The sequence below is a fragment of the Microtus pennsylvanicus genome, chromosome 15, assembly GCF_037038515.1.
Source record: "Microtus pennsylvanicus isolate mMicPen1 chromosome 15, mMicPen1.hap1, whole genome shotgun sequence".
Taxonomy (NCBI): domain Eukaryota; kingdom Metazoa; phylum Chordata; class Mammalia; order Rodentia; family Cricetidae; genus Microtus; species Microtus pennsylvanicus.
Window position 1 is genome coordinate 2,331,109 of NC_134593.1, and position 24,894 is coordinate 2,356,002.

General features: G+C 49.9%; 1 protein-coding gene across 1 annotated transcript in view; it reads right to left on the reverse strand.

The window, feature by feature from the left end:
- The window catches only part of Kcnk5 (potassium two pore domain channel subfamily K member 5), a 41,788-nt gene extending 17,330 nt beyond the window's left edge, over positions 1-24,458 (reverse strand). The window contains exon 1 of the mRNA XM_075949656.1: positions 23,954-24,458. Within this exon, the coding sequence (XP_075805771.1) occupies positions 23,954-24,139 (186 nt within the window). The 5' untranslated portion in view covers positions 24,140-24,458. The remainder of the gene's footprint in view (positions 1-23,953) is intronic.
- Positions 24,459-24,894: the final 436 nt, after the last annotated feature.

Consider the following 24,894-nt stretch of genomic DNA (forward strand, 5'->3'; position numbering starts at 1 on the left):
CTGAGATGCTGACCCTTGAGTTTATGACGTCATCCCTTTCCACCGCCAGAATCTAGACCTCCAGGTGCCCGGCACCTGATGATGATGGAAGGGGGATTCGTTTTCTTAGTGACTGGGGTCCTGGTGGTTACCCATGTGCACATCATAGATAGCACTAGTTAGGGGGGCACATGTTGGCAGGGGTGGGTGGCTCATGGAGAATGTGGGAGAACTATGGTGGGATATGATCAAGAACATTGTATGCATATATGGAATTGTCAAAGAAAGTTTCTTTGTAAACATGACAGCCTGGTAGGAGCATGGTCACACACTCTGATCTAATCTTGACCGTATCTTTAGGGTGCACACATACTTAGGCTCCCTACTTTATTCAATTCAGCATGACCTTGAAGAGAAATGGAAGGAGTGACCACAGGAAGCCATCCTCAAGGTTTCTAAAAACAGCACCTTGAGTAGGCTACAAAGGAGGTCACCGTGGGAACCGCTGACTGGCCATCTCCCCATCCATAGCAGACATCTGGGAAAAAGCTGGTTTGTCTGCAGCTGAGCTGCCCTGCCTCATGGCTGCTTGCATCCTGGCCTCTATAACCCAGGTCTATACAGAACACACATGTCCAGATGGCCCAATAAGATAACTTCAAAGTTCCAAGTGTCCAGTGTGGAGTCTTCCTTTGGGAGAAACTCCAGGGCAAAGATCCTGGCTTTGGAGCAGATGGACCCAGGCTTAACCACACAAGCAGGTGCAGCATGACCTAATACCATGCCTGGCTTACTTATTCATGTCTATAAAACAGGAGGACCATGGTTCCATTTAGGCTAGGCTGGGAATCATGGTTCTGGACAAATAGCATGTTCTAGAAGTGGATCCTGGAAAGTGGATGTGGCCATGGCTGTTTTACACACGGAACAAGGGGCCTTCTATTCTGAGTGTCTATGACTGCTGTGTGTGGCACTGCCTTTGGCCACCTATCACCACCCTGAAAATCAGAGACTGGGACAGTGGTTTGAGCTTGGCACATTTCCACCCATGCTCCTGTAGGCACCAGCCACGGCTCATGATCTCCCTTCAATCATTTCCACACATGTTCCTGTAGACACCTGTCACGGCTCACGATCTCCCTTCAATCAGGTCTCATCTCCACTCTCTCCTTCTCTGAGGGCCATGCTCCAGGACTTCATCACACTTCATCATGCTTCGGGCATCTGTTTATCGGACTCACTATGTATACTGCCCAAATGGGTCAGAGCTTATAAGGCAGACTCCACTCACACCACTAAACCCAAAGCAGGGCCTCCACTGGAGAACACTCCATATTAACCAATGAAACGATGGGGTCTCTAAGACATCTGCTTGCTGGGGCATGATATGAGCGCCCTATGGCTCAGGGGGGTTGAGGTGCACTACCAGTGCAAGGGGTGGTGACTACTTCCAGGTCCCACTGGCTTTCCCCATCCCCAGAGGTCCTAGCCTAGTCCTTGTGGACTTTGGAACTAGATTCTAGAGGAAAGAGACTGGGTGGAGATGGGAGGGTGAGGCTGAGTGAGGGATGTTCAAAGCTGTGGAAGGTCCACTGGTCTTCTGGTGCATGCCCATACCTCAGGCTCTCCTGGAAGGAGAGCGAGCCCTTTCAGATTGTGCAGCATCCCAATTCCAGCAGCTGTCAGTTCTACTCCACTGTGCACAACTCCCAGCTCCTGACTCCCCACTGGGATGCCTGCCCCTAAATCCTGCCACATGTTTCTTCTAGGTTATACCTGCACCCTTAGGAGTTTGATGGGCTCTGTCCCATGGTGTCCTTCAAGATGTCACAGACAATGTAGCAAGCGTCCCAACCCCACCTACACATCCCTCCTTCCACTGTGGCTGGCAGCCTGGATAATAATGAGTAACTAACTACCCATCCTTAAAGGTGCGGGGGGGGGGGGGGGTTTCTGATGATAAAGGGTTATGAAGAGCCCCATTGATTACAATTCATTTAGATGACCAAGTGGTTAAACTGTAAACCTCTTCACTAATTAGAAAATCAAAGCCTACAGGGTGTTAGGTGGTGGTATTAACTCCAGGAAAACAGCCTACCTGGTTGCTTGTTCCCCTCTCACCCAAATCTCGCCTCCAGATCCTGTCTGGAAGGCTGTCATTCAACCATGCTCCAAACATGATCTCGCCCCATCGTCTCCACAAAGCTCTCTGCCCGCTCCTTCTGAAGGCCACCTGTCACAAAACCCTTCCCTTATTGCCCGACTCCAACCTAACCTCCCCACCAGCCCCCGGCTGTGGTCCAAGCCCATTTCCTCTACTTTAGTCACTGGCTGGAGACAGACAACAGCTGGCCTCCATCCTCCCTGGAATAAATTGTACAAGAAACTGCCAGGAACCGGGCACAGGCATCTCGGCACAGACGTACTCTGGGGGTCAGGGGAAGGGGGGCAGTGCAGGAATGCTTTCTCTGCCTCAATGGCTTCTGAGGAAGAAGACTGAGTCACAACTGAGACTATGACACCCCACAACCCCAAAGCTACTGCAGAAACAAGGAGGACTATGACTATCTGTAATATAGATAGGCTCTCCCTCTCAAATCTCACACCCGGAGTCCTGTCCATAGGACTCCCCCCCCCCCCCCCCACACACACACACATTTAGTGACCACATGGATGACATATAGTGTGTGGGGAAAAGTGACCCCTCAGGCATGTGAAGAAAGAGGGGCCACCCAAAATGGCTCCCCCGCCTACCTATCATCACTACCAAACACAGTGTGGGATGTGACCAGGTTAGGAAGCATAAGCCATTTGGTACTGATATGACAGAAAAACCCAGTCCGCATTCTTCCAGGACAGTGGGGCCAGGCTGAGGTGAGGGTTGCGGTAGGAGCTGAAGAAACCTCCCACTCTCACTAACCTGGGGCCCAGGACCAGGGACAAGCTAGGCAACAGGAAATGGAAAGGCTGCTGCTAGCATAGCACAAGAGTCTTACCAGAGACAATGGCCCACTGCCAAAACCAGAGGCCAGACAGAAGTAAGCAGGACCCTACCCTGCTCACACGCCTCCTCACCCCATCCCACCCCAGGACTCGGTAGTTTTGTTTTGTTTTGTTTTGTTTTAAACAGGGTCTCACTAGAAGCCCAGACTGGCCTGCAATTTACTGTGTAGGTCCAGGCTGGCCTCGAATTCTGTGGTCTTCTTGTCTCAGCCTACAGAGTGCATGCTGTGTGTTCTTAAGCAAGAACATTCCTCCATACCAAGCACGTGTCACATCTTAGCACTCAGGAGACTGAAGCAAAAGGACCCTAAGTTCAAGGCCAGACCAGGCCACATAAGTCCTTTTTTTCCCCCAAACAACTATCACAATCAAAGAGACCTTAGAATGTTTAAATCCTTAACTCCCTGAGTTTCCTACTGAGTGGTGAACATTCAGCTGACAAGTCTGCCCAATGTCAGCTACTGTCTGGTCCCCTGAATCATGGCCTCAGTTTCTTCACTTATAAAATACAAACACTACCACCTGCCCACTAGTTCCGGAAATAGTCCTCAGCGTTACAGCAAAAGGGGCCACGGCAAGCACGAAGCCAGGCAGAGGCTCCTGAGCCACAAGCTTACAAAATCCAGATATGAGGGATTGTGGGGAAAGGTGGGCTGGGTGTGGGCATGGGAGACGGAAAAATGAACAAATGCACTGTGCTCCCAAGTCACCCAAGACTCGAGCAGAAGAAGAAATCCTCCCGTGAGTTTAGTTTCCCTGACAGCAGCAGGAAGGGCTTTCTGGGAACTGCCAGAGGGTCCATCTATCCGCACATCTACTGAAGCAGAGGCTCCTGAGCTGGGCCAATGGTCACTTAAAAACTAACCCAGAAGCTGGAGATGGCTCGGAGCATTTGCTACTCTTCCAGAAGACCCGAATTCGATCCACATGCCCATGTGGCAGTTCACAATCATTTGTTAACTCCAGTCCAAAGGATGCAATCCCCTCTTCTGTTTTCTGGGGGAATCAAGCACGCAGGTGGTGAACATGCAGGCAAAACCCCCGTACACATAAAATGTTATTAATATAAAATTAGCCCAGCATCAGACATCAGGACATGGCCTGCTGTCTTCATGGCCCTTAGCCTCCCCATTCTAACATGAGGCTTCTGGCCAATCCTGTGAAAAACAGCATGAGACCAAAGGGAAAGATGGAAGAACAAGGGTTTTTTTTATTTTTTATTTATTTTTGCCTTCAATCTCCCCAGGGGCCTCTGAGCCATTCGCCTCTATGGAGGGACAAAGGGGGCTGTGTCTGGCTGCTGCAAAGGCCACATACAGCCAAGGACCAGCACCCCACCCATGTGTAGGGCGGTCACTCAATCCATTTAACCCAAGAAGGTGGGACCAGAGCCATGACTGGACATTCCCTGTTCCGTGAAGCTTGGAACAGAGCCAACTGATTCATTTAAGTTTTTGCTGAGCCACAGCCATGTGCCCAGAAAGGGGCAAAACAAAGGCAGGGCAAGCTACTGCCTGCCTAGGAGGATCAGTAGCCTAAGCAGAGGCCAAGCTGGTAGATGGAAGAGTTATGCAAAAAGGTTCCTTGAGAGGACAGAGAACATGAACACTGAGGCTAGGACAGTTCCTAGGGCCCACACTGGCCCCTTAAAGAATAAGCAAAAAGTACAAAGACAGCAAAGGCAACTAGGCAAAGCAGCACACACCTGGTATCCTAACACTCAAGAGGCCAAAGCCTCCAGGAGGTTCACAAGTCCAAAGCTAGCCTCGGCTACATGGCAAGAATTTGTCTCAAAAATAAAACAAAGCAAACCAGACAGGAATAAACTAATCTGGCCTCCCTTTCTCTCTCCCCACTTTAGGGTCTTCTAATCTTGCACATGCTGCCAGCCCTCCTTAGAGCAGGAACACAGGATGACTAGGCACACACAGGTATGTGGGATTGCTAGCACCTTCGTATTGTACTCCTGTGGCTTAGATATGATGTGGGAGCCCCCAAGGGATTATGGGATGAAATTTAATCCCCGTGGTGAATTGTTAAGAGGGTGGAAATTGTGGAAATTTAATCCAATTTGGTGTTCTGAGTTGGGCCTTAGGGAAGGGATCAGGACTGGATAAGGTCATCAGGGTGGAGCCCTATGACTGAATCCTAGTAGCTTTATAAGAGTGCCACGCACACACTCCACATCAGTCTCGCACTCTGGTCCTTGTTTTAAACACGTGCTATAATGCACCACTTCAGAATACTGCCAGCAAGAAACCCATCTTCAGATAGAGGCCCTTGGTGGTGGGCCAAAATAAACCTCTTTTCTTCGCAACTTACGAAGTCATCTGTGATATTGCATTATGAGCAACAGAAAACAGCCCAGCATGCAGTCCAGCAGAACTCTGCACGTTGAGATCCACTCATCTGTGCGGTTTGGTGTGGCTACTGAGCACCTGAAACTTGTCAATGCCTCAGTAATGTGATCTGAACTTTCTTCTTTTATTCATTTAAACACCTTCAATGAACAATATCATATTAAGAAATAAAAGCACATCTTGGCATATCCCATTCATAGAATCTATATCAAGCATACCTGACCTGCATCTCCCCTGGACTGTCCATCGTAATCTAATTCATGTCTTGCCTGGGATCTTGTTTCCTGTTAATCTCAAACACAGGATGAGACTCCTTGGGCCCCAAGGAAGGTGGCAGGGTTGGAGTTGTATAGAGGTCAGGACTTCACTTGTTCATAGACCTCCAGAAGAGTGCTCCCCACACCCACTCCTCCAAGACACCAACCAACCCTGGGGAACAGCCACCTGGAAGTACAATGGATGGAATTATACGCCTTTCTTGGCCCATGTCAGGCCAGTTGACCAGTCTTACACCTTGTGAGTGTGTGTGTGGGGGGGGTATGTATGCACGAGCACACATGTCAAAGTTGATTTGGGGTGTCTTCCTCAATCATTTTCTCTTTATTTGTTCAGATGGTTCTCTTAATAAACCCAGAGCTCAATGACTGGCTAGTAGGGATGGTCAACAAACCCCATGTATTCTCTTGTCTACTTCCTCAGTCCTGGAATTAGAGGCACACACTGCTATGGCCGGCTCTTTACATAGTGTGAAAATCTAAACTCAGGTAAGATGACGGAGCCACCTCTACAGCCTGATCTCAAACCTCCACACCTGTTTCCTCCAGTCCCTGGCACTATTATTCATCAGGCTTTCTAGAAAGTTCTTGTCATCCTGAGCACTGACTCCTCAGCAGGTTACACTCATGCCCACTATCCACTGACTACTGAAGAACACTGGCTTTGTGTTCCCCACACATTAAGAACAACCAATGTGCAACTGGTGAACAGCACATGCATGTATTTCATGCCATAAAAAAATTAAGTTCTTTGTTATAAACACAATACACCTGCATTACAGAAAATGCACGAGGCAGAAAGAGAAAAAGTCATCAACAATCCAGTCTCTAAAGCTTGGCCCAGCCTAGCTTCTGTTTTTTAAATTGAATTTCTGTGACTCAGTGCTAAACTTTACACCCCCTGGCTTATTTTTGAAAATCTCAAGTATGCCTAGAACCTCAAACCTGCTTTTAAAACCTCTCAGTGAAAACCACCATGGACCAAGCAGCTCAGGCATCAGGGTTTCCATACCATCTGGGTAGGGGCCACCTACGCCCTGGGCTGAAACACACCACTCTGATCAACAAAGGCAACCTGCAAAAGCAGAGCCACCAGGGCGGGATGTGCAATAGTATGAGGACAGATAAACTGGTTTCAGGAAGCTTAGTGTCCTGAGAAATTTTAAGGTACAGGAACAAAGGGCTGGGGACAGCTGGGGGACAGGATACCCAAGGATACATAAGGACCCCCAACAGAACAAGCAGGGGAACTGATGACATGAAGCTTCAGTCCTTGGCACTCTAAAGACAAGACTGTCAAAACACATCTCTGTTAGTCTTCAGTATACTGTGTAACAATAGGAACTTTCTAGAATAGTACCCAGAAGTGCCCTCCACAACTCTAGAGCTGCACTTGCCCTGGTAGGGGTGGGAGGGCACAGCCAGGCAAACTCTTAGGGAGGTGCTGAAGTCCTCTCTCCAGCAACCTGTGGACCTGCCTCATGGACTGGTGTCCTGGCCAAGAGTGCTGGCAGCCCCCCAGGGAGCTTGCTGGATGGAAGGGCCTGCTTAGATCATCTTCTGGGTTGGAGGTGGGCACAGTGAAATTTGCCAAGGGAAGCCTGGGACAGCGCTGCCACTAGGCCTGGAGGCTGCAGGCAGTGAAAGAGGCAGGAGACCAAATTCGCTTGGCTCCAGCCATTCATTGATGATTGTTCATGAATGATTACCCTCCTATAGGGTCCTCAGTTTTGGATGCAACAGGGCACAAGTCAAGAGTCCCGTGTAGAGCAGTGAGAAAGAAAGAGTGGACATGACAAACCCCAGAGCAGGGTAGTGAGAGATGAGGTTCAAAGAAAGCCAACCCCCAGACCCAGCATCAATCAGGGCATACCATAGCATCCCGACATACATTCATTTGCTTACTGGGAGAACCTAGGGTGGTGACAATATGCTATGCTTGTACCTACCTCTGAGCACTGTATAGCACCACCAAAACACACACTAACCCCACCCACTTCAAAGGGAGATACATGGCATATAGTATTTCTCTTCATTCCCACTGCCCTTCAAACCAGTACTGAGTCTACAACTGGAACCCCCTGTTCAAATGGCCTTGGTGAACAAACCTTTGGCTCAGAAAGGTGCAACAGCCCCGTCACACACTGAATCTTCTGAGGCTCCCCATTATAGTTTAGCTAGTCCCACTCACTGGGCCAGTCATTCCAAGGGACATAGGGCTGGGACCAGAGTTTAGAAGTTGGGCAGGGGGTGTGTTGAAAAGCTATTCATCAGGACACCTTCCTTCTTCCTGTTACCTACACTGGGGGTGCTGACAAGACACTCCCGCACCAGCCTGTCCCACTTAGCCTGCTCACTTGGCAGCTCTGGAGGGGGCAGGGATGCCGGGAGAGGAAAGGCATCTTTCCAAAGCCAACATAGGCAGAATGCATTCCACAGCCCAGGGGACATGAATTTTATTTGAACAGCAGTGATAGGGAGAAATGAGTCTGACGTTCCTTCTACTCCAAGGTCCATGGACAGGTGCCTACTTCTATCCTGCACGAGGAAAGGGGCACAGAAGCAGTAAGGATACAAAGGCCACCCTGGGCAAAACAAACACCCATCAGCTCTCTTCTTCCCCTACCCAGCCCTCAGCATACAACAAGCAACCTAGCTATCCCTAGCAGGGCTTTGTCTGGGTGGCATGTGAACCATCGGAGGAAGGAAAGACAAGATTCTCTACCAAGTGCTAAGAAGCGTCATGTGAGGGTGGGCATCACTAACCCCGGGGAAGTCAAGTGGAGGTGCCTATCACAAGTGGGGCTCTAGCTGACAGAGAGGTAACAGGTGACATCTTACAACTAAGCGAGTACATCTCTCCTCCAACTCCTTAATTCTCTCTTGTGGGGTCCTTTCTGGGGGTCCCCTGGCCCATAGTCTGGCCAAAGGATAGGAGGCCGAGGTAGTGCACTGAGTCCAAGGGCCCTTTAAGGACATTGGTAAGAGGGGTGGGGAATAGGCTGGAGGCAGGGGCACTGTTGACAGCTCTGGTATAACCTAAGTTTTCCTGATTTAAAAGTTTTTATGCCTAATATGGTAAACAAGCCTGCATATATGGTCTATTTGGGCATAACAAAGTTGTACCTGGGATATCAGAACCCCAAAGGCTACCAACAGTAATGCTCAGTGCAATTCCTAAAGCCAGGAGCATCTAGGAAGTGTGGAGAACACAAGGGTCTGAGAACTGGGGATGCAGTTCAGTTAGAATGCTTGCCTAGCATGTATGAAGCTTTGGGCTCCATGACCAGCACTGAATGAGAATGGTCATGGTGGTGTACTTGTCCACGATGCCAGCACTCTGGAGGTGGAGACTCAAGGTCATCCTTAGTTAAAGGTCAGCCTGGGCTACCAGAGACTCTTTGGAAGGAAGGGGGAGGGAGGGAGGGAGGGAGGAAAGGAGGAAGGGAAGAAAGGGAGGGAAAAGAAAGAAAGAAAAAAGAAAGAGAGAGAGAGAGAAAGGAGAGAGAGAGAGAGAGAGAGAGAGAGAGAGAGAGAGAGAGAGAGAGAAAGGAGAGAGAGAGAGAGAGAGAAAGGAGAGAGAGAGAGAAGAGAGAGAGAAGAGAAAGAGGAGAGAGTCTCTAAAAATACAGCGCAGCTTTGCAGCAGTGCTCTGGCTCCAGACTCCAGCCTGTGTGCAGAGCAGATAATTAGCTGGACGATCCTGGCTCAATTATTCAACTCCTGTGCAAGAATCCTTATCTCACCTCATTCGCACGGCCGCAGTGCCTCTCTGCTCTACTCCTCCCTCGAGTCACCTGTAGTTAACAGTGGATCTCAAGGTCACCAAAGGTCACCAGGCCTGGTGGCAAAGGCCTTTTAACTCCAGAACTCCTGAGGCAGAGGCAGAAGGATCTCAGTGAGTTCAAGGCCAGCCAGGGCTACACAGTGTCTTAACAACAACATAAACCTCAAAGGTCTTGGCCAATTGAGGGGCCACGTGCCACAGGCATGCAGGGCTGCAGAAAACCTCTCCTCCCACGGAAGGTCAATTTCCACTCCTGTCTGCACCAAAGCCCACCAGGATCAGCAGAAAGAATTCTGAAATCTCGCTATTACACACAATGCTGCTATGAACATAGTTGAGCATATACTTTTGTTGTATGATAGGGCCTCTCTTGGGTATATTCCCAAAAGTGGTATTGCTGGATCCAGGGGTAGGTTGATCCCGAATTTCCTGAGAAACCGAAACACTGCTTTCCAGAGCTGGCTTTGGGGGAGCCTAGGCAGTTTGGATGCTCACCTAAGGAGACCTAGATAGAGGTGGGCGGTCCTTGGGCTTCCCACAGGTCAGGGAACCCTGATTGCTCTTCGAGCAGAGGAGGGAGGGTGACTTGATCGGGGGAGGGGGAGGGAAATGGGAGGCGGTGGCGGGGAGGAGGCAGAAATCCTTAATAAATAAATAAATAACAAAACAATAAAAAAAAGAATTCTGAAATCTCAAGATCAACAGTCCACCTCCTTACTCCACCCAGGCCCCAGGCTACTGTGAGGGAGGTGTGGCCTAAGGCTTTTCCAGTTTGGGGGCCAAAATACCACCAGGCTGCTGGGGCGGTGACCAGGAGAGCAGGTGTGGTCATCACCTTTGACTGCCTGACCTGCCCTCTGAGGCCGCTGTTCCCAAGAAGCCCTTCCTTAATTGCCTGCCCCCCAGCTCTAATTGCTCCTCATTGCAGGTCCCCACCCCTGGGTAAGCAGTTGTCTTAGACCAAGTTGTGTAACTTTCCCTAAAGGGCTGGGCCTTGGCTCCAGGAGGCTGGTTAAATAACTCCTAGGTTCCTCCAGCCTGGTGCCCTCAATGTGAATCACCTCCTGCAACCTCTAGGACGGGCTGGAGACACCAGTCCATAGCTCCTGGAATGCAGAGTCCCATGCTGGAGAAGTCCCCAGGAGAGTAGGGTAGAGGCTGGGAGTAGGTTTCAGAGAGGTCTCTTCTGCCCCAGACTCTGTCTCCTCTACACCTCTGGGAGCTTCCCACAGGAGCAACAGTTACCTTTCCTCCCATCAGCAGGGAAGCTAGCCCCCCCCCCCCCCCCCCGCCGCATCTCAGGGAAGGGTGTGCTGGGCAGGTTAGGACAAGAAGTGAAGCAGGCTCTGCACCCCCAAATACAATCAACACCTTTGCGTTTGCGACTTCCAGGCAATGCTATGAGGATGGGGGTGGGCTACAAAGATGGCTGTTGCAGTGTAAAGGCCTCAGGTCAGATCCCCAGTAACCAAGTCACGCCTGACAAGGCCACCCTAATCTCAACACTCTCTGAAGTGAGATGGGAGGCAGAGACAGAAATCCAGGGTCAAGCTAGCCTCCTGTGCGAAGCAGCAGAGACTGGGTCTCGAGTCAGGTGAAACAATGAGAGGACTGACCGTCCGTGCTGCACCATGGCAGGCACACACCCGCGCACACACAAGCGTGCAGACATAAACGGGCGTGTGTGTGTGTGTGTGTGTGTGTGTGTGTGTGAACAGGGATAAGAGTTATCTCTATGAAGAAAGGCCCACAATCAGTACTGCATGACTAACCTGAACTTGCCTCTCTACTCAAAACATCAACCTTCAGCCCACAGGTCACACGCATACAGCCCAATACAGCTGCAGATTATAATGCCATGTAATGTGAACAGGCTAGACACCATGCAAGACAGTTTTGCCACCACCTTTAGCTACTCCTTCCCAGGCCCTGGTTTCCAATCCAACAAATGGGATAGAATATTTAGCTATGGGGAAAGAGATTCCCTGCCAGTGTCAGGCCCATGGAGGAGGCAGAATGGAAGAATCAAATGAATGGTTCTGCAGACCCTTGGAAAAGGTAAGGAAACACCCTGCAAACACTTCTACTCCCTCCCTGTGTAGGTAGGCCAAGGGGTGGAAAAGCCCAGTGTGGCTGCTCAACTCTGTCACACCAGACTATCAGCTAGAGAGCCTCCTCCTCCCAGGCAAACAGTCCTGGCCTTCTCAGAGCCCCTCCTTGCAAGGCTCTGAAGATTAAACAAGGGCAGGGGCCTGCACACAGACAGTTGGCTCACCCCAGCCCATCCCAATTTCCCCACAATACAGCCTTAAAGGCAGAACCGAAATTGCAGGAAGGATCAGGACTAGGCATTACTTCCTTAAAGAGATCCAGTCACACACCCCTGTGTGCTTCTTAACTGCTGCAGGAGGGTCTGGACACACGTGCTCTCAAGTTTCTTGAGTAGAAACCACAGCCAGCGGTGGTGGCGCAGGCCTGGTGCATCTGTGAGTTCAAGGCCAGCCTGGTCTACAGAGTGAGACTCCAAAGCTACAGAGAAACCCTGTCTCAAAAAACCAAAACCAACCAACAACAAAAAAGTAGAATAGTGGTCTAGGTTGCAAGGCTCATGTGTGACTAGAATTTACAATTTATTACTGAAGGCTCCAAGTGGGAAGAAACGCAAAGGGTATGGAGCATTGTTACCCTTCTTTGCTGTCCCACATCACGCACCCTTACTGAATTATCATACTGTATGCACACACATATACAACTTAAAAAAAATGAGTCTGTTCTTACCCAGTGCCCCCAGATGTAGTTTGAAGGAGCAGGGTGGGGTGGGAATTGTCTTAGTTAGGGTTTATACTGCTGTGATAAAACACCGCAATCAAAAACAATCTGGGGATGAAAGGTTACTTGGTTTATACTTCTACACCACTGTTGATCATTGAAGGAAGTTGGAGAGGGAGGACCTGGAAGCAGGAGCTGATGCAAAGGAGCACTGCTTACTAGCTTGTTCCATGGCTGGATCAGCCTGCTTTCTTATAGAACACAGTACCACCAGGCCAGGGTTGGCACCATCCACAGTGCCTTCCCACATCAACCATCAATCAAGACAATGCGTCAAAGACTCGCTCCCAGGCCAGTCTGGTGGGGACATTTTTTCCAGTTGAGGTTCCCTCTTCCCAAATGGCTCTAGATTATATCAAGTTAACATAAAACTATCCAGCACAGAAATAAACTTTTTATTGCCTTTAAATTTTTTTATTGTGTATGGATATGTGCAAGTCACGACACACATGTAGAGGTCAGAGGACAACTTCCAGGAGTAAGCACCTTCATTGCTGGGCCATCTCACTGCCCATAAACATCGATCACTTCCCTCCACACTTGTGAGACCAAGGCAAGGAGTATAGCTTTACCTGGCTGGAATTACCTGGCTTTGATCTTGCAAGAGGCAAGATCCTCATCAGACTTTCATGGGAAGGTGTATGCCACTGGGCACCTGGGCATGACAGAACTTGAAGCGAGTACTTACCTTCATGCTGGACATCTTGAGAACTGGACCTGGTCGCACAAGACTGGAAACAGAAAAATGTTCAGCTCTTATAGGGTCAAATTTAAAGGCACTCCAATCTTTCAATAAATGGGTGAACATGGAGTGGTAAATAAAATCTGACGGGGGTCACACAGAACAAACGAGTATGTAGGCAAGATTAAGACTCCAGTTATGACTGGTTTTTGTCTTCACAACGGCTCAAATGGTTTCCTTTCACCATCCCCAAGTATAGGCTGGCTCAGACAAGTGGAGGAGTCAAGGGGTGCCCAGTCCTCCAGACAAGGCTGGTGGTCCCTGGTGGCCCACAGGTTCTCCTGGACTCCGGACAAGTATCCCCCTTGCAGGAAGGAACTGGTTAAACAGCTGCAGTTAGATTACAGTAGGGCACGTGGGAGTGGGTGACAATAGCCAGGGAAGTACACATTCCTTCCTAAATATTTCAGCAGGAAGCCTAAATATTTAGATGGATGAGAGGAAAAAGAAGGCATATTGCAAAGCTAATCAAAGAGCCCTGGCCACCAAGAGAACCCCAGAAGTGTTGGTACTGTTTTGCCTCTAGGGAGGACTCAATGTAGCCTCCAACCCTGCATGGCCAACACCTAGGAAAGACAGTCCTGAGGTCACCTGGACCCAGGATTCTCTGGGAGGAAAGATTTAACCAAGGCTTGAGACTGGAAGGGAGAAACCACACTTTCAAGCATTGATTATACCCATCATGCAGTGAACTGTGAGTTAATTTGAAAGGAATAGGAAATGGTGGGTGACACAAAGAACACGGGCTTGTTGGGTTTCACCATCCTCCTTGCTACCAACCTCTACATTCAGAACCCAGTGTATGGTGAGGCCTGTGGGGCGGGATCAGAGACAAGACGCCCAGAGAAAGGGGGTAGGGAGAGCAACTGATACTTGGGTCACCTGCTGTTTAGTATAAGTACCCTGATACAGTGGCTGAGCCTGAAGACAGTGATGCGCTACGGTCCCGTCTAAGGAGGAGACAACTTGCTCACGCTCATAGCCATCAACACCCTGGATGCCTAGCCCTGAGCACAGAAAGATTCTGAAGACCCCACCCAGGCAAACGTGGCATTTCTCCATTTCTTAACCTTCCTCCATCAACACAACAGAATGTACAGCGAATGTTCCAAGCTTGAGGGCTAGGTGTCAGTCTTCCTCATTCTCACCGCGAGGCCCTAGATATACTACAGCCTCTGTAGTAGTCTTGGTTACTCTTCTTGCCACAGGTCGCGAGCAACAGGAGGCTGTCATGGTGGGGAAGGCGTGTGCACTCTGGCCCATAAGCTCTATTACAGCCAGCGTTCTGGGGCTTCTCACACATACCAGTTTCAAAGACCTCCAGAAACTACCCTCAATTCCTGGTACCCATTTATCTTTCTCACCGCTATGTCCAATAAAACAACTTGAAAAAGGAAGGGTCGGGGCTGGAGAGATGGCTCAGTGGTTAAGAGCAATCGTTGCTTTTACAGAGGACCCAGGCTCAGTTCCAAGCACTGACATGGTGGCTCGCAGCCACGGTTCTAGGGGATCTGAAGCCCTCTTCTGACCTCTGTGGACAGGGCACCAGACAGTCATGTGGTACACATACTATACATGCAAATAAAAAATTGCGCCCATATAAAAATAGAGATAACTTTAAAGGGGCTCACTGTAGCTCATTTTGAGGGTACTCAGCAAGGGAAACAGGACAGTGGAGGCATGAAGCAGCTGTTCCTATTTTGTCCTTTGTCAGGAAGCAGAGACGAAGGCTGGGGTCCAGCTCACTTTTTCCTTTTCTATCAGTCTGGGCCCCAGCGTGATGATACCGACTTTATCAAGGTGTGTCTTCCCTGATCAGTTAGGCCTTTCTGGAAACACTCTCTCAGACATACCTAGAGGTATATTTCCATGGTGACTCTAAAGCCAGCCAAGTTGACATGAAGGCCATCAGTGATCTATTCTGCTCCTGTTGTCAGAAAGCCACAGGACAAAGACTCAGTGAGACTCTGCAAGGCCGTGGTTCTCTCAGTTCATAGACAAGGAACAGTAATGGTCTCCTCCTGGCCCCTGCCCGTGCTGCAGCCACTGGCTCTCCCATGCATGGGCGAGACCAAGGTTCAGTTGACAGGAGAGAGAACCTCAGCCTTTTCCCTTGCTCTATCCGTTTGGGCAAGGAAAAGAGCAGTAACTCCTAGGCCAGTTCTGGAAATATATAAAGTGTGCCAGTCCCGTGCCCGGCATAGATGGTAAGAGCACACGGAACACTCAAAGTCCTGTTAGCCAACACACCAACTCAGCACTCTCTCTTCTTGAATTAGAGAATAAACCCATGTGTCCACAATCCTCAACTGGATGCTCCAGGCACACTCACCAACAACACCAGCCTCCCAGAGGCTCCTTGCTCTTCCTCCTACAGACCAGGATGTCTCTGAGGAAAGAGGCTGGGTTTTGCTCAGAGCCTGATTCCCCCAGAGAAGGGGAGTTCTTTTACAGGGTTCTGGACATGGGAACCGAAATCTCCAAGGCCCCGCAACCCTATCCCCTGCTCCAGGCTCCACCATGTGCTACCCATCACTCAGCACCTCAGCCTGCATCCCCTCACGTCAACACCCCAGTAAATTTCCTCTCCCCAGCAAGATTGAGCTCAAGGGCTCAAAGACCCTCCAGATTCTGAGGTTCCTCTGCACAGAAATACTGACCAGCAAGAGAGGGCACCTTCTCTGTCCCTTTAAGGTTTCCGGTGGCTTGGGGTTAAGCCCCACAAAAGCCTATAGACTTCAAGAAGCAGTGCAGAGCTCAATATTCCCTCCTCTCAAGAACACAAAGGGCACGTGCAGAAAGTGGCATGTCTGGGTAGACTATCCCAGACCTGGACTTCCACAGGGACAGGCCCATAGCAGGGAAAGAGGCACCTTAACTGGAGCCTGAAAAAAAAGGCTGAAGTGTGGCTTTCTGGGAAAAACCACACTCCATCTCACCACAAGTGGAAAGGAAGGAGAAGGCGTCCTTATCAGAACACTCACGAGGTGAATGGCTCGGCCTACGGAAATTTAATTTCAGTCAGAATATTCCACTATTTGCAAGTTGTAAATGGCTGTGAAGGAAAGAACTTTTTGTAACATTGTCCACTCCCCTCCTTGAAAACGGCAAACATTTGATGGAGTTCAAATTCTTGGGCTAAGCTCACAAGGCTTTGTCATCTGACCCTCACCTCCCTAGGCTGTGGCTGCAGCCCAAGCACTATCCTCTAGGGGATATGGAAAGGGAGATCCGCCATTCCCTCTCCACAGCCTCTCATCCAGCTCTTTAACATTCAACTGAGAGCCCTGAAGACTAGGCTTCAACTCCCGGCAGCCACACAGCACCTCACAACCATCTGTAACTCAGTTCCAAGGAATCCAAGGTCCTCTCCTGGTCTCCTCATTCACCACTCACACACACGGTGCACAGATATACAAGCAGTTAAAACACCTGCACACCCACACAAAATAACAATAAAATAAAATACTCAGTTGACAGTTGGGATGCGGCTCAGTGGCAGTTCATTTGTTTGGCATATACCAGACCACGTTATATGGCAGGGCTATCTTTAACTCCTTAAAGAGCCTCCCTACTGTTTTCTAGTGGCTGTGCCATATTCCACACCAAAAGACAAACACCGCACCATCCAGTCTACCCAACACATCTGAGGGCCGCGAATCCACAGAAACAGAAAGCATAATGGTGGTTACTGTGGCAGGGTAGAAAAGGTGGGAAAATACATTAGGTAGGAAGTTTCAGTTCTACAAAAAGAAAAGAAGGTTATTAACACAGATCTGAATCCCAGCAGTGTGAACCTAGCTATCATCACTGAATAATACACAAAAACCTGTGAAGATAGTACAATCTGACATCTGTTTATTTTTTTTAATATTTACTTATAGTGTTTTGATTACATCCCAGGGGGTCGGGTGCACATGAGTGCAGTAACCCTTGGGAGCTAGAAAAAGCAAGGATTCCCTGGAACTAGACTTACAGTTTATAGTTTGTTGTAAGCTCCATGTGTGCTGAGAACTGAACGTAGGTCTTCTACCAGAACAATTCTTGCTCTTAACTGCTGAGTCATCTCTTCAGACCCTATTTTTTTCTTTTAATTAAAATTATTAAAATTTTATAATTAAAATTATAAAAATTCAGGACTGAGGAAGCTGCTCAGTGGCACGGCATGTGTGCCTAAGATGCATGAGGTCCTCCTGTGTGCTCTAAGAAGTCTTGGGTCAGTGAGATGGCTCCGTGGGTACAGATACCTTGCTGCCAAGCCTGACAACCTTGGCTTGATCCCTGGGCTGCACATGGTAGACAAATGGGATCAGCTGCCCTCTGACCTCAGCCATGTGGTCATAGCATACATACTCGTGTGCACCCACATACATACACGTAAAATAATGTACAAGACCTTTTGATTCTTTAAAATACCATTTAGAAGTTCACTATGTCTGTGCATGGAACACTCCATGGCAGAAGATCTGGGAGTTATAGTCCTGAATAGGCTGGCTACCCTCCCTCTGAATATCTAAATTCAAAACTTTGAGTACTAAAAGTGCTGTGACAAGTGGAAAGTCCTATACCCAACCTTATAGGTTGAATCAAAACACAGGTGCTCTACAGTCATAAAAATCACCCTCCGGCTGCGTGCACAGCCTGTGTGGAGCACGTGCACAGCCTGTGTGGAGCACGTGTACAGCCTGTGTGGAGCACGCGCGCAGCCTGTGTGGAGCACGCGCGCAGCCTGTGTGGAGCACGCGCGCAGCCTGTGTGGAGCACGCGCGCAGCCTGTGTGGAGCACGCGCGCAGCCTGTGTGGAGCACGCGCGCAGCCTGTGTGGAGCACGCGCGCAGCCTGTGTGGAGCACGCGCGCAGCCTGTGTGGAGCACGCGCGCAGCCTGTGTGGAGCACGCGCGCAGCCTGTGTGGAGCACGCGCGCAGCCTGTGTGGAGCACGCGCGCAGCCTGTGTGGAGCACGCGCGCAGCCTGTGTGGAGCACGTGTACAGCCTGTGTGGAGCACACCGAGCCTGTGTGGAGCACGTGTACAGCCTGTGTGGAGCCACGTGTACAGCCTGTGTGGAGCACGCGCGCAGCCTGTGTGGAGCACGCGTACAGCCTGTGTGGAGCACGCGTACAGCCTGTGTGGAGCAGCCTGTGTGGAGCACGCGTACAGCCTGTGTGGAGCACGCGTACAGCCTGTGTGGAGCAGCCTGTGTGGAGCACGCGTACAGCCTGTGTGGAGCACGCGTACAGCCTGTGTGGAGCACGTGTACAGCTTGCACAAGAAACAAAAGTTTCATGTTTTGACTTGGGCCCTGTCCTCGAGCTGGTCATATAGCTGCAGACACTCCAAATCTGTGAAAATCCAAATCACTTCTGATCCCAAACACCTTGGTTGGGCAATGACATCTGTGACTGAGGCCAGCTCTGAGCAAGAATGTACTATATAGGCTACGCTCTAACGTGTACAAGCAGCCAGCTGCCTATGATGACGCAGAGAAAGATCTCTGATTAGGGCAGCTTAGACTCAGTCTACCTACCTTCTCCACCTTATTCTAGGAGCAGGGGAGGAGGTAAGACAGGAGCAGGGCCAGGGAGGGATGGACACAGACAAGTCAGAGAAACTGGGGACTGGACTCAGCAAACAATGGAAAGAGATAGCTGTTCCCATGCTTCCTGGCGGGTCACCCACCTCACTTCTCGATGGGTTCTTTCTCAGAAGCCTGGCTCTTCTGCTCCCCAAAACTTCCACGTTTCTCTTCCCTCCCACGTACCCCTCTCCAAGCACAACCTCACACAGAGTTCAGAGGCTGAGCTCAATTTAACAGCAAACAGTCAAATTCAATATGAAAGCCTTTGGCCCCAGGTCAGGGTTAGCCAAGCGCAGCACCCAAAACCAGGGGATCGTGTTTCTTTTAAACACCAGTCTATAAATAGGGCAAAGTCCCAGAAAAATACTTAGAAGTGACAATCATCACCTCCTCTAGGCCCCTCCTGGAAGCTTCTGCTACCCCACGTTCAACCTTTCAACACGTGCAAATAAATGTCTACCCCGGGACGGTTCTCCATGACAGTGTCATCTGAGCATCCCAAAGGCTCCATTAAAACTCTCAAGGCAGCTAATAAAAACTTACTTTAACTGGTAAAACTCTAACCTGTACCTTTAACTAAGGCAGACTTAGGTATTTGAGGTAGTGATTTTGGTTTTTTGTTTTGTTTTCAGTCTTTAACTTAAATGCAACTTGAGAAAGCAAGCCATCAGAAAGGATTGGCTGCGGAGCATTGGTGGCTCACACCTTTAACGCCAACAGTCAAATCTCTGGCTGACCTACAGAGTGAGTTCCAGGACAGAAAGGCCTACACAGAGAAATCCAGTCTCGGAAAACCAGTAAATAAATAAAGGGAGGGAGGGAGGGAGGGAGGGAGGGAGGGAGGGAGGGAGGGAGGGAGGGAGGGAGGAAGAAATGTACCCACTTTCCACCTCGGCAGCCCCAGGCTGTGAGAATTCGAGCAGAGCTAGAGATGTGGAGACCTCCAAAACCAAGACTCAAAAGACTTAGTGTGTTTCTCCAGCAAAGGTGGGTGAAGACAGCCATGAACCTCCGTGTCCACCTGCATTCATTTTAGCCCTCTGTTCCCCTAAACTGAGCCCAGAGAACTTTTTCTTCAAGCCCCACAATACGCCTCATTTTAAACATTTTGGTCAGAAGTCATTATGACAGAGTCCACAGTTTTGTTTTTTATAATTTTGGGAGGGCAGGTGTTAATAATGGTGTCAGAATTCCAAGACTAGGATATGTTACTTCTGTTGAATATGTGTGGAGAATTCAAGGGTTTAGAAATGAAAAGGGAGTGTACATGGAAACCCCTAGAATATGATAAGCTTGGAGGGGTTGGGGAGAACGTGCCCAGCATGCAGGTGGCCTTCTGGTCCATCTCAAGTGCCATAACAAACAAAAACCAAAAAGCAAATTTTGAAATTTGGGTGGGAAAGATCTATAACTTTTTCACAATGGGTCAGTCATATCAGCTGTCCAAGGAAACCCAGGGCTCAGTCTGGAATACCAGAGCAGAAAACAAGACCAATTGCCACTCTATCCCAGTCCCAGGAGACATGAGATTGCCAGCAAGAAGCCTGGTGACCCTTCCTTGCTAGGAGAGGGACACGCACGGACACAGATGGATGGACAGGAACACACACACACACACACACACAGAGTTAGAGCTCTCTCTCCACCTAGTCCAGGTCCCACTCTGGCTTGAGCTTCCCTCCTATAATCCCTGACTAGATTCCATATTAAGTCACCTCTGAGAACCCTCTGCAGGGATGCCTGATGGCTTGGTTAACCTTCTCCCTAAAGACCGAGATGGACTGTCAGCCTGCCTATTCAACCCAGTTTTCTACTTTCGGGGAGGGAAAGGGAAGAGGGGCTTCCTAATTAAGCCGTGCCAAACGAAGGGCAGCCACACCGGAGAAGCCTGTGTGCCAATGCCTGCTCCAGAGGAAACACAAAATAGAACTTCCCAGCTGTCCAAAGTCAAGCTGAACCAATTAACTCAGCTCACTTAAAGCAACACCCCTGAGGTGGGCTGGCAAAGGTGGGTACTGCCTGGGGATGATCCCAAGGTTCTGTCCTTGTGACCACTTTAACTTCCACCCTAACTGAGTGTCGGTTGCCTTATCTTAATGCATGAGGTCACTATAAGCACCTGAAGCAAGCAGGTAAAGTACTTGGCAGGATGCCCTACTCAGGGAGAGCTCCATAAAACTCAATAAATGTTAGCGGCAAGAGCCTGCTTACTTCCAGTCCTCCCTTCTTTCCTGGAGCCTCACCAAACTGCTCATTTTGAAGGTGAGGAAATTGAGGCTAAAGTAAGTTAACTGGTTTGATGAGGAAACGGCTTAGCCAGGAGGCAATACCAGCTTGTGCCTTTCCATAGAATGAGGACGATTTTAACCAGTGTCCAGTCTCCAATACAGTAGATGTACTATCAATGCTAATTCCCCTTGCTGGGTTTAAAAAAAAAAAAGGAAAAGATTACACTTAACAAACAGCTAGAAAAAAACCACAGAGGTCCATGCTTATAATCTCAGTATCCAGGGGGATCAGGCAGGATGATCCAAGGGCAACCTGGACTAACAAACCAGGACCCTATATCTCAAAAAACTAGCTGGACGGTGTTGGCTCACACCTTTAATCCCAGCACTTGGGAGGCAGAGGCAGGCGGATCTCTGTGAGTTTGAGGCCAGCCTGGTCTACAAAGCAAGTTCCAAAGCTACACAGAGAAACCCTGTCTCAAATAAAAAATAAATAAATAAGACCATATAAATGAACCAATTTTGATGCCAGCCTGCTCTGCATAATGAACAGGACAGCCAGAGCTACCTAGTAAGATCCTACTCAACCAATCAATCAAGAAGCCAATAAATAAATATGATCTATTAAAAAAAACTAAAACCAGAGCTGGAGATCCGTCTCAGTGGGTAGAGTGCTTGCATAGGGTACAATTGCCACGAGCTCTACCCCACCCCGCACCTGCAGCACACAAGTGGTATAGTAAGTACAAGAGGTGAAGGCAGGGGGATTGAATTCAAGGTCGTCCTCAACTGTGGAGTAAGTTCTAGGCCAGCGCGAGCTTCTTAGACTCTGCCTTAAAAAATAACAATAATAATGAGGTGCCATTATCACTAGAGTGAGAGTTCAGAAAGTAGGAAGGCAAAGAGAGCAGCCACGGGGTCCCGGGCTGGTGGTGGGTGCAGGGCACTTGGAAGGCACAGCTCACCCTCAGCAGGAGCAGGGAAGGGAAGGTCTGACCCCGGTAACCCCCCACCCAAGCATAGCTACCTCCTGCTCCCACCCCAGGAATTCTCAACTAAGGGGCTTTGTGATGACCAGGGCAACTCAGACCAGCTAAAACCCAGTAATTCAGGTGGAAAATACCCAGGCAGCCTTAGGCAGCCAGATGGGAAGGAAGATTTTCGAGTTTTCATTTTTCCTTAAACCAATTTCCTGAGGCCTGAGGGCAGCACCCCAACTCACAGATCAGAAAGCCGAGACAGGCTGGCAAATGCTTTCACTGGTCCTTCATATCTTGGGTTTTTCCTTTCAAAGGAGGGACTTGCCCAGTTGGAGTTGACAAGGCTTTTTGGGGACTGGTGACAGGGCTGTCTTCATTCATTCAAGCAAGCATCTAGAATCTGTTCCAAATCACACTGGCCTGATGTTGTTCAAATCCTTTCTTCTGAAAGTTACCTGTCCACTTTGGGGGTGGAGATACCGCTGACAGACCTCAAAATAAAGGGCATTTTGTTTTATCAAACACCCTACGGAAGCCGCCCGGCTTGTAAAGCTACCACCACCAGATGTACCCGCCGCGCAACCCCTACTCCCCTCCCTTCTCCTTGTGTTTTGAAGTTTATTTTCCCACATTTAGCCGAGAATTCTTTCCTTCCTTCCCCCCCGCCAAGGCAAGGGAGGAACAGGGGGGGGCACTTTAAAGGCAGCTCAAGCCCCTTAATCCTCCCCTGCCCTTCCCCCCCTCTAAACAAAGCCCTAAGGGCAAACTACACAAAAAGTCTCCCCCAGAGATATTGTTTCCTCCAGGGAAACCATAAACTGACCACCCTCTTCCTTCAGCACACCCAGACACAGCAGGCCCCCAGCAGGGGGTACTTGGGTCTTTCCAGAACCCCTTCAAAGACCAAACGTCTTTTAAAACTCACCCCCAGAAACTGTGTGTGGGACAGATGACCTTATTCAAACGCAACACCTCACCTGGTAGTGTAAACCAGCCTACAAGTCTATCTCTGTGAATGTCTATCTGCAAACTGGAGGCAAAAAAGGAGGTTAATACCAGTAAGATGTGTTCAGATTTTCTCAAAGTTTTCAACAGTCCAGGGTAGGACAATGATGAAGTTGTGTTTGTTCTCATTTGACAAAACAGGAAACTGAGCCCAGAAAGTGAGAGACAGGACAGGTGGAAATAATTCGGGAGGTGATGTCTGATCAGATCTACAATAGCTTAGACAATCTATCCCTGCTCCAATCTAATCCTACCATTACTGATAGGGGGCCATCCACACAGGAATGGATGGTAGGGCTGAGCCCTCAAGAAACAGGTACTGAGAGACCTCTGACCCCAAGCTGGCTCAACGTTCTGGTTGAGATGGTCAGCCAAGTTTACCACGGTAAGGTCAATGCCTTCCTTCCTGGGTGTGTGCATTTTCAGATAAAAGACTCCACAAACCAACACTGAAGAAACTTCCTCTCACCCGCACTCTTCTCCCTCCCAGAAATGGGACTCACTGGGTTTGTGTTCGTTTGTGCAACCTGCTACTTTGACAAAGTTTAACTCCGCGTCTTCGTGGGACGTCTTAACTTGAGAAGACTTCCCGGAAGACTGGGAGCGTCCGCAGCATTCCAGCCACAGACCTTCCTCCGGGGCACTCAGGACAAGTCAGAGCCCCCTGCCCAACTCTTGAGAGCAGCGACCCGCGGGTTTAAGTCTTTGCCCGCGACGGCTCTGGGGGCTTCTTAAGAAAGATCGAGCGGGCGCGGCAAAGGCCCTGAAGCAGGAGGTGGAGAGGCGAGGGGTGGCACCCGGCCGTGCTCCCGGACGCCGGGAGCGTCTCCAAGGAAAGATAAACGCCTTTATCCGTCCCACAGCCTCCCTCCGTAGAGGGAGGCACCCGCACACCCACACTGAGCCACCACAGGGCCCAGTTCACCCTGGATTCAACCCCAAAATTTCTCGGAACGTACTAGGTTCTAACCAAGTCTACGCGCGTGGGGAATCCCCTTGTCTCTAGCCTAGAGACACAGATCTTTTCAACCAAACACCTAATGGGGAATTTTCTCACCACCCGGGACCTCTCATTGGGCCTGGGAGGGTGTCATCTGAAGTCGTAGGAGGGGGAATCTCCACTAAAACGCCGCTGTAGCCCCAAATGTTTCAGGTGCATGTGGGGGATTCAGGCGACCGACGGCTCACCTGTAGGATCTTGTCCAGGCCTTCCTGGCTCAGGCACGGAAACTCTTTCAGTAGAAGCAGTTTCTGTGTATAGTAGTTTTTCTTGGCCTCCTTCCAGTGCGGCTCCTCCAGCACTTCGAAGATCGCCGCCCCGATGGCCAGGTAGAAAATGATGGCCGAGGTGAGCAGGGGACCCCGGTCCACCATGGCTCTTCAGTGGCCACCTCCTAGTGAACGAGTCCCCTAGTTACAGCGGTCCACCAGTCCAGCAGCCCTGACACAGCTGTTTGAATTTGGAGCTCCGCATGCGCAGTGCCCGGTGCCCCCCGCGCGCCGCTCCCGGGACAGTTGCTTGACCAAGTTGGCTCCGTGAGCGCAGTGAACTGCGTGGATCACGCTCACGCAAGCCAGGGTGAGCGTACACCAAAAGGGGTCTGGTCTCGATTCTGAGCGACAGGGTGAAACTCAGGACCCACACCGGTAGACACGTGTGCTGCCCTGTGCGCGCGACAGTATGGTGAGCGCGCCTCCGCACCGCTCTTTAAGCAGTGCTCAGCCCGCCCGCGCCAGACCCTGAAGTGGGTGTGGCCCAGCTCAGGACCCGCCCTTCTCCCCGCCCAGAGAACGCCTGAAGTCCCTGCCCCAGGCACCGAGCTCTCCAAGCTCCTGGCGCCTGTGGGCAGGTCAAGGCTGAGTGGTTCGCCCAGACCTCCACGACCCGTATTGTCGCACAGTTTACGGTCTACAGGAGTCCAGTTGTGTATTAGCAATTGATATAATTAGCTAAAACGGCCGTGCACCTTACTGCCGAGGTCAGAAATACATTGCTAGTGTTACTCTCATGTACAGATATCTCTTCCCAGAGATCTTAGGTTCCTCACCTATTCCTGGGGCTCACACACTTACCTACCAGTCTAGAGTAAAGGGAACCTATTTAAATTAGGATTACCGGAAACTAATCT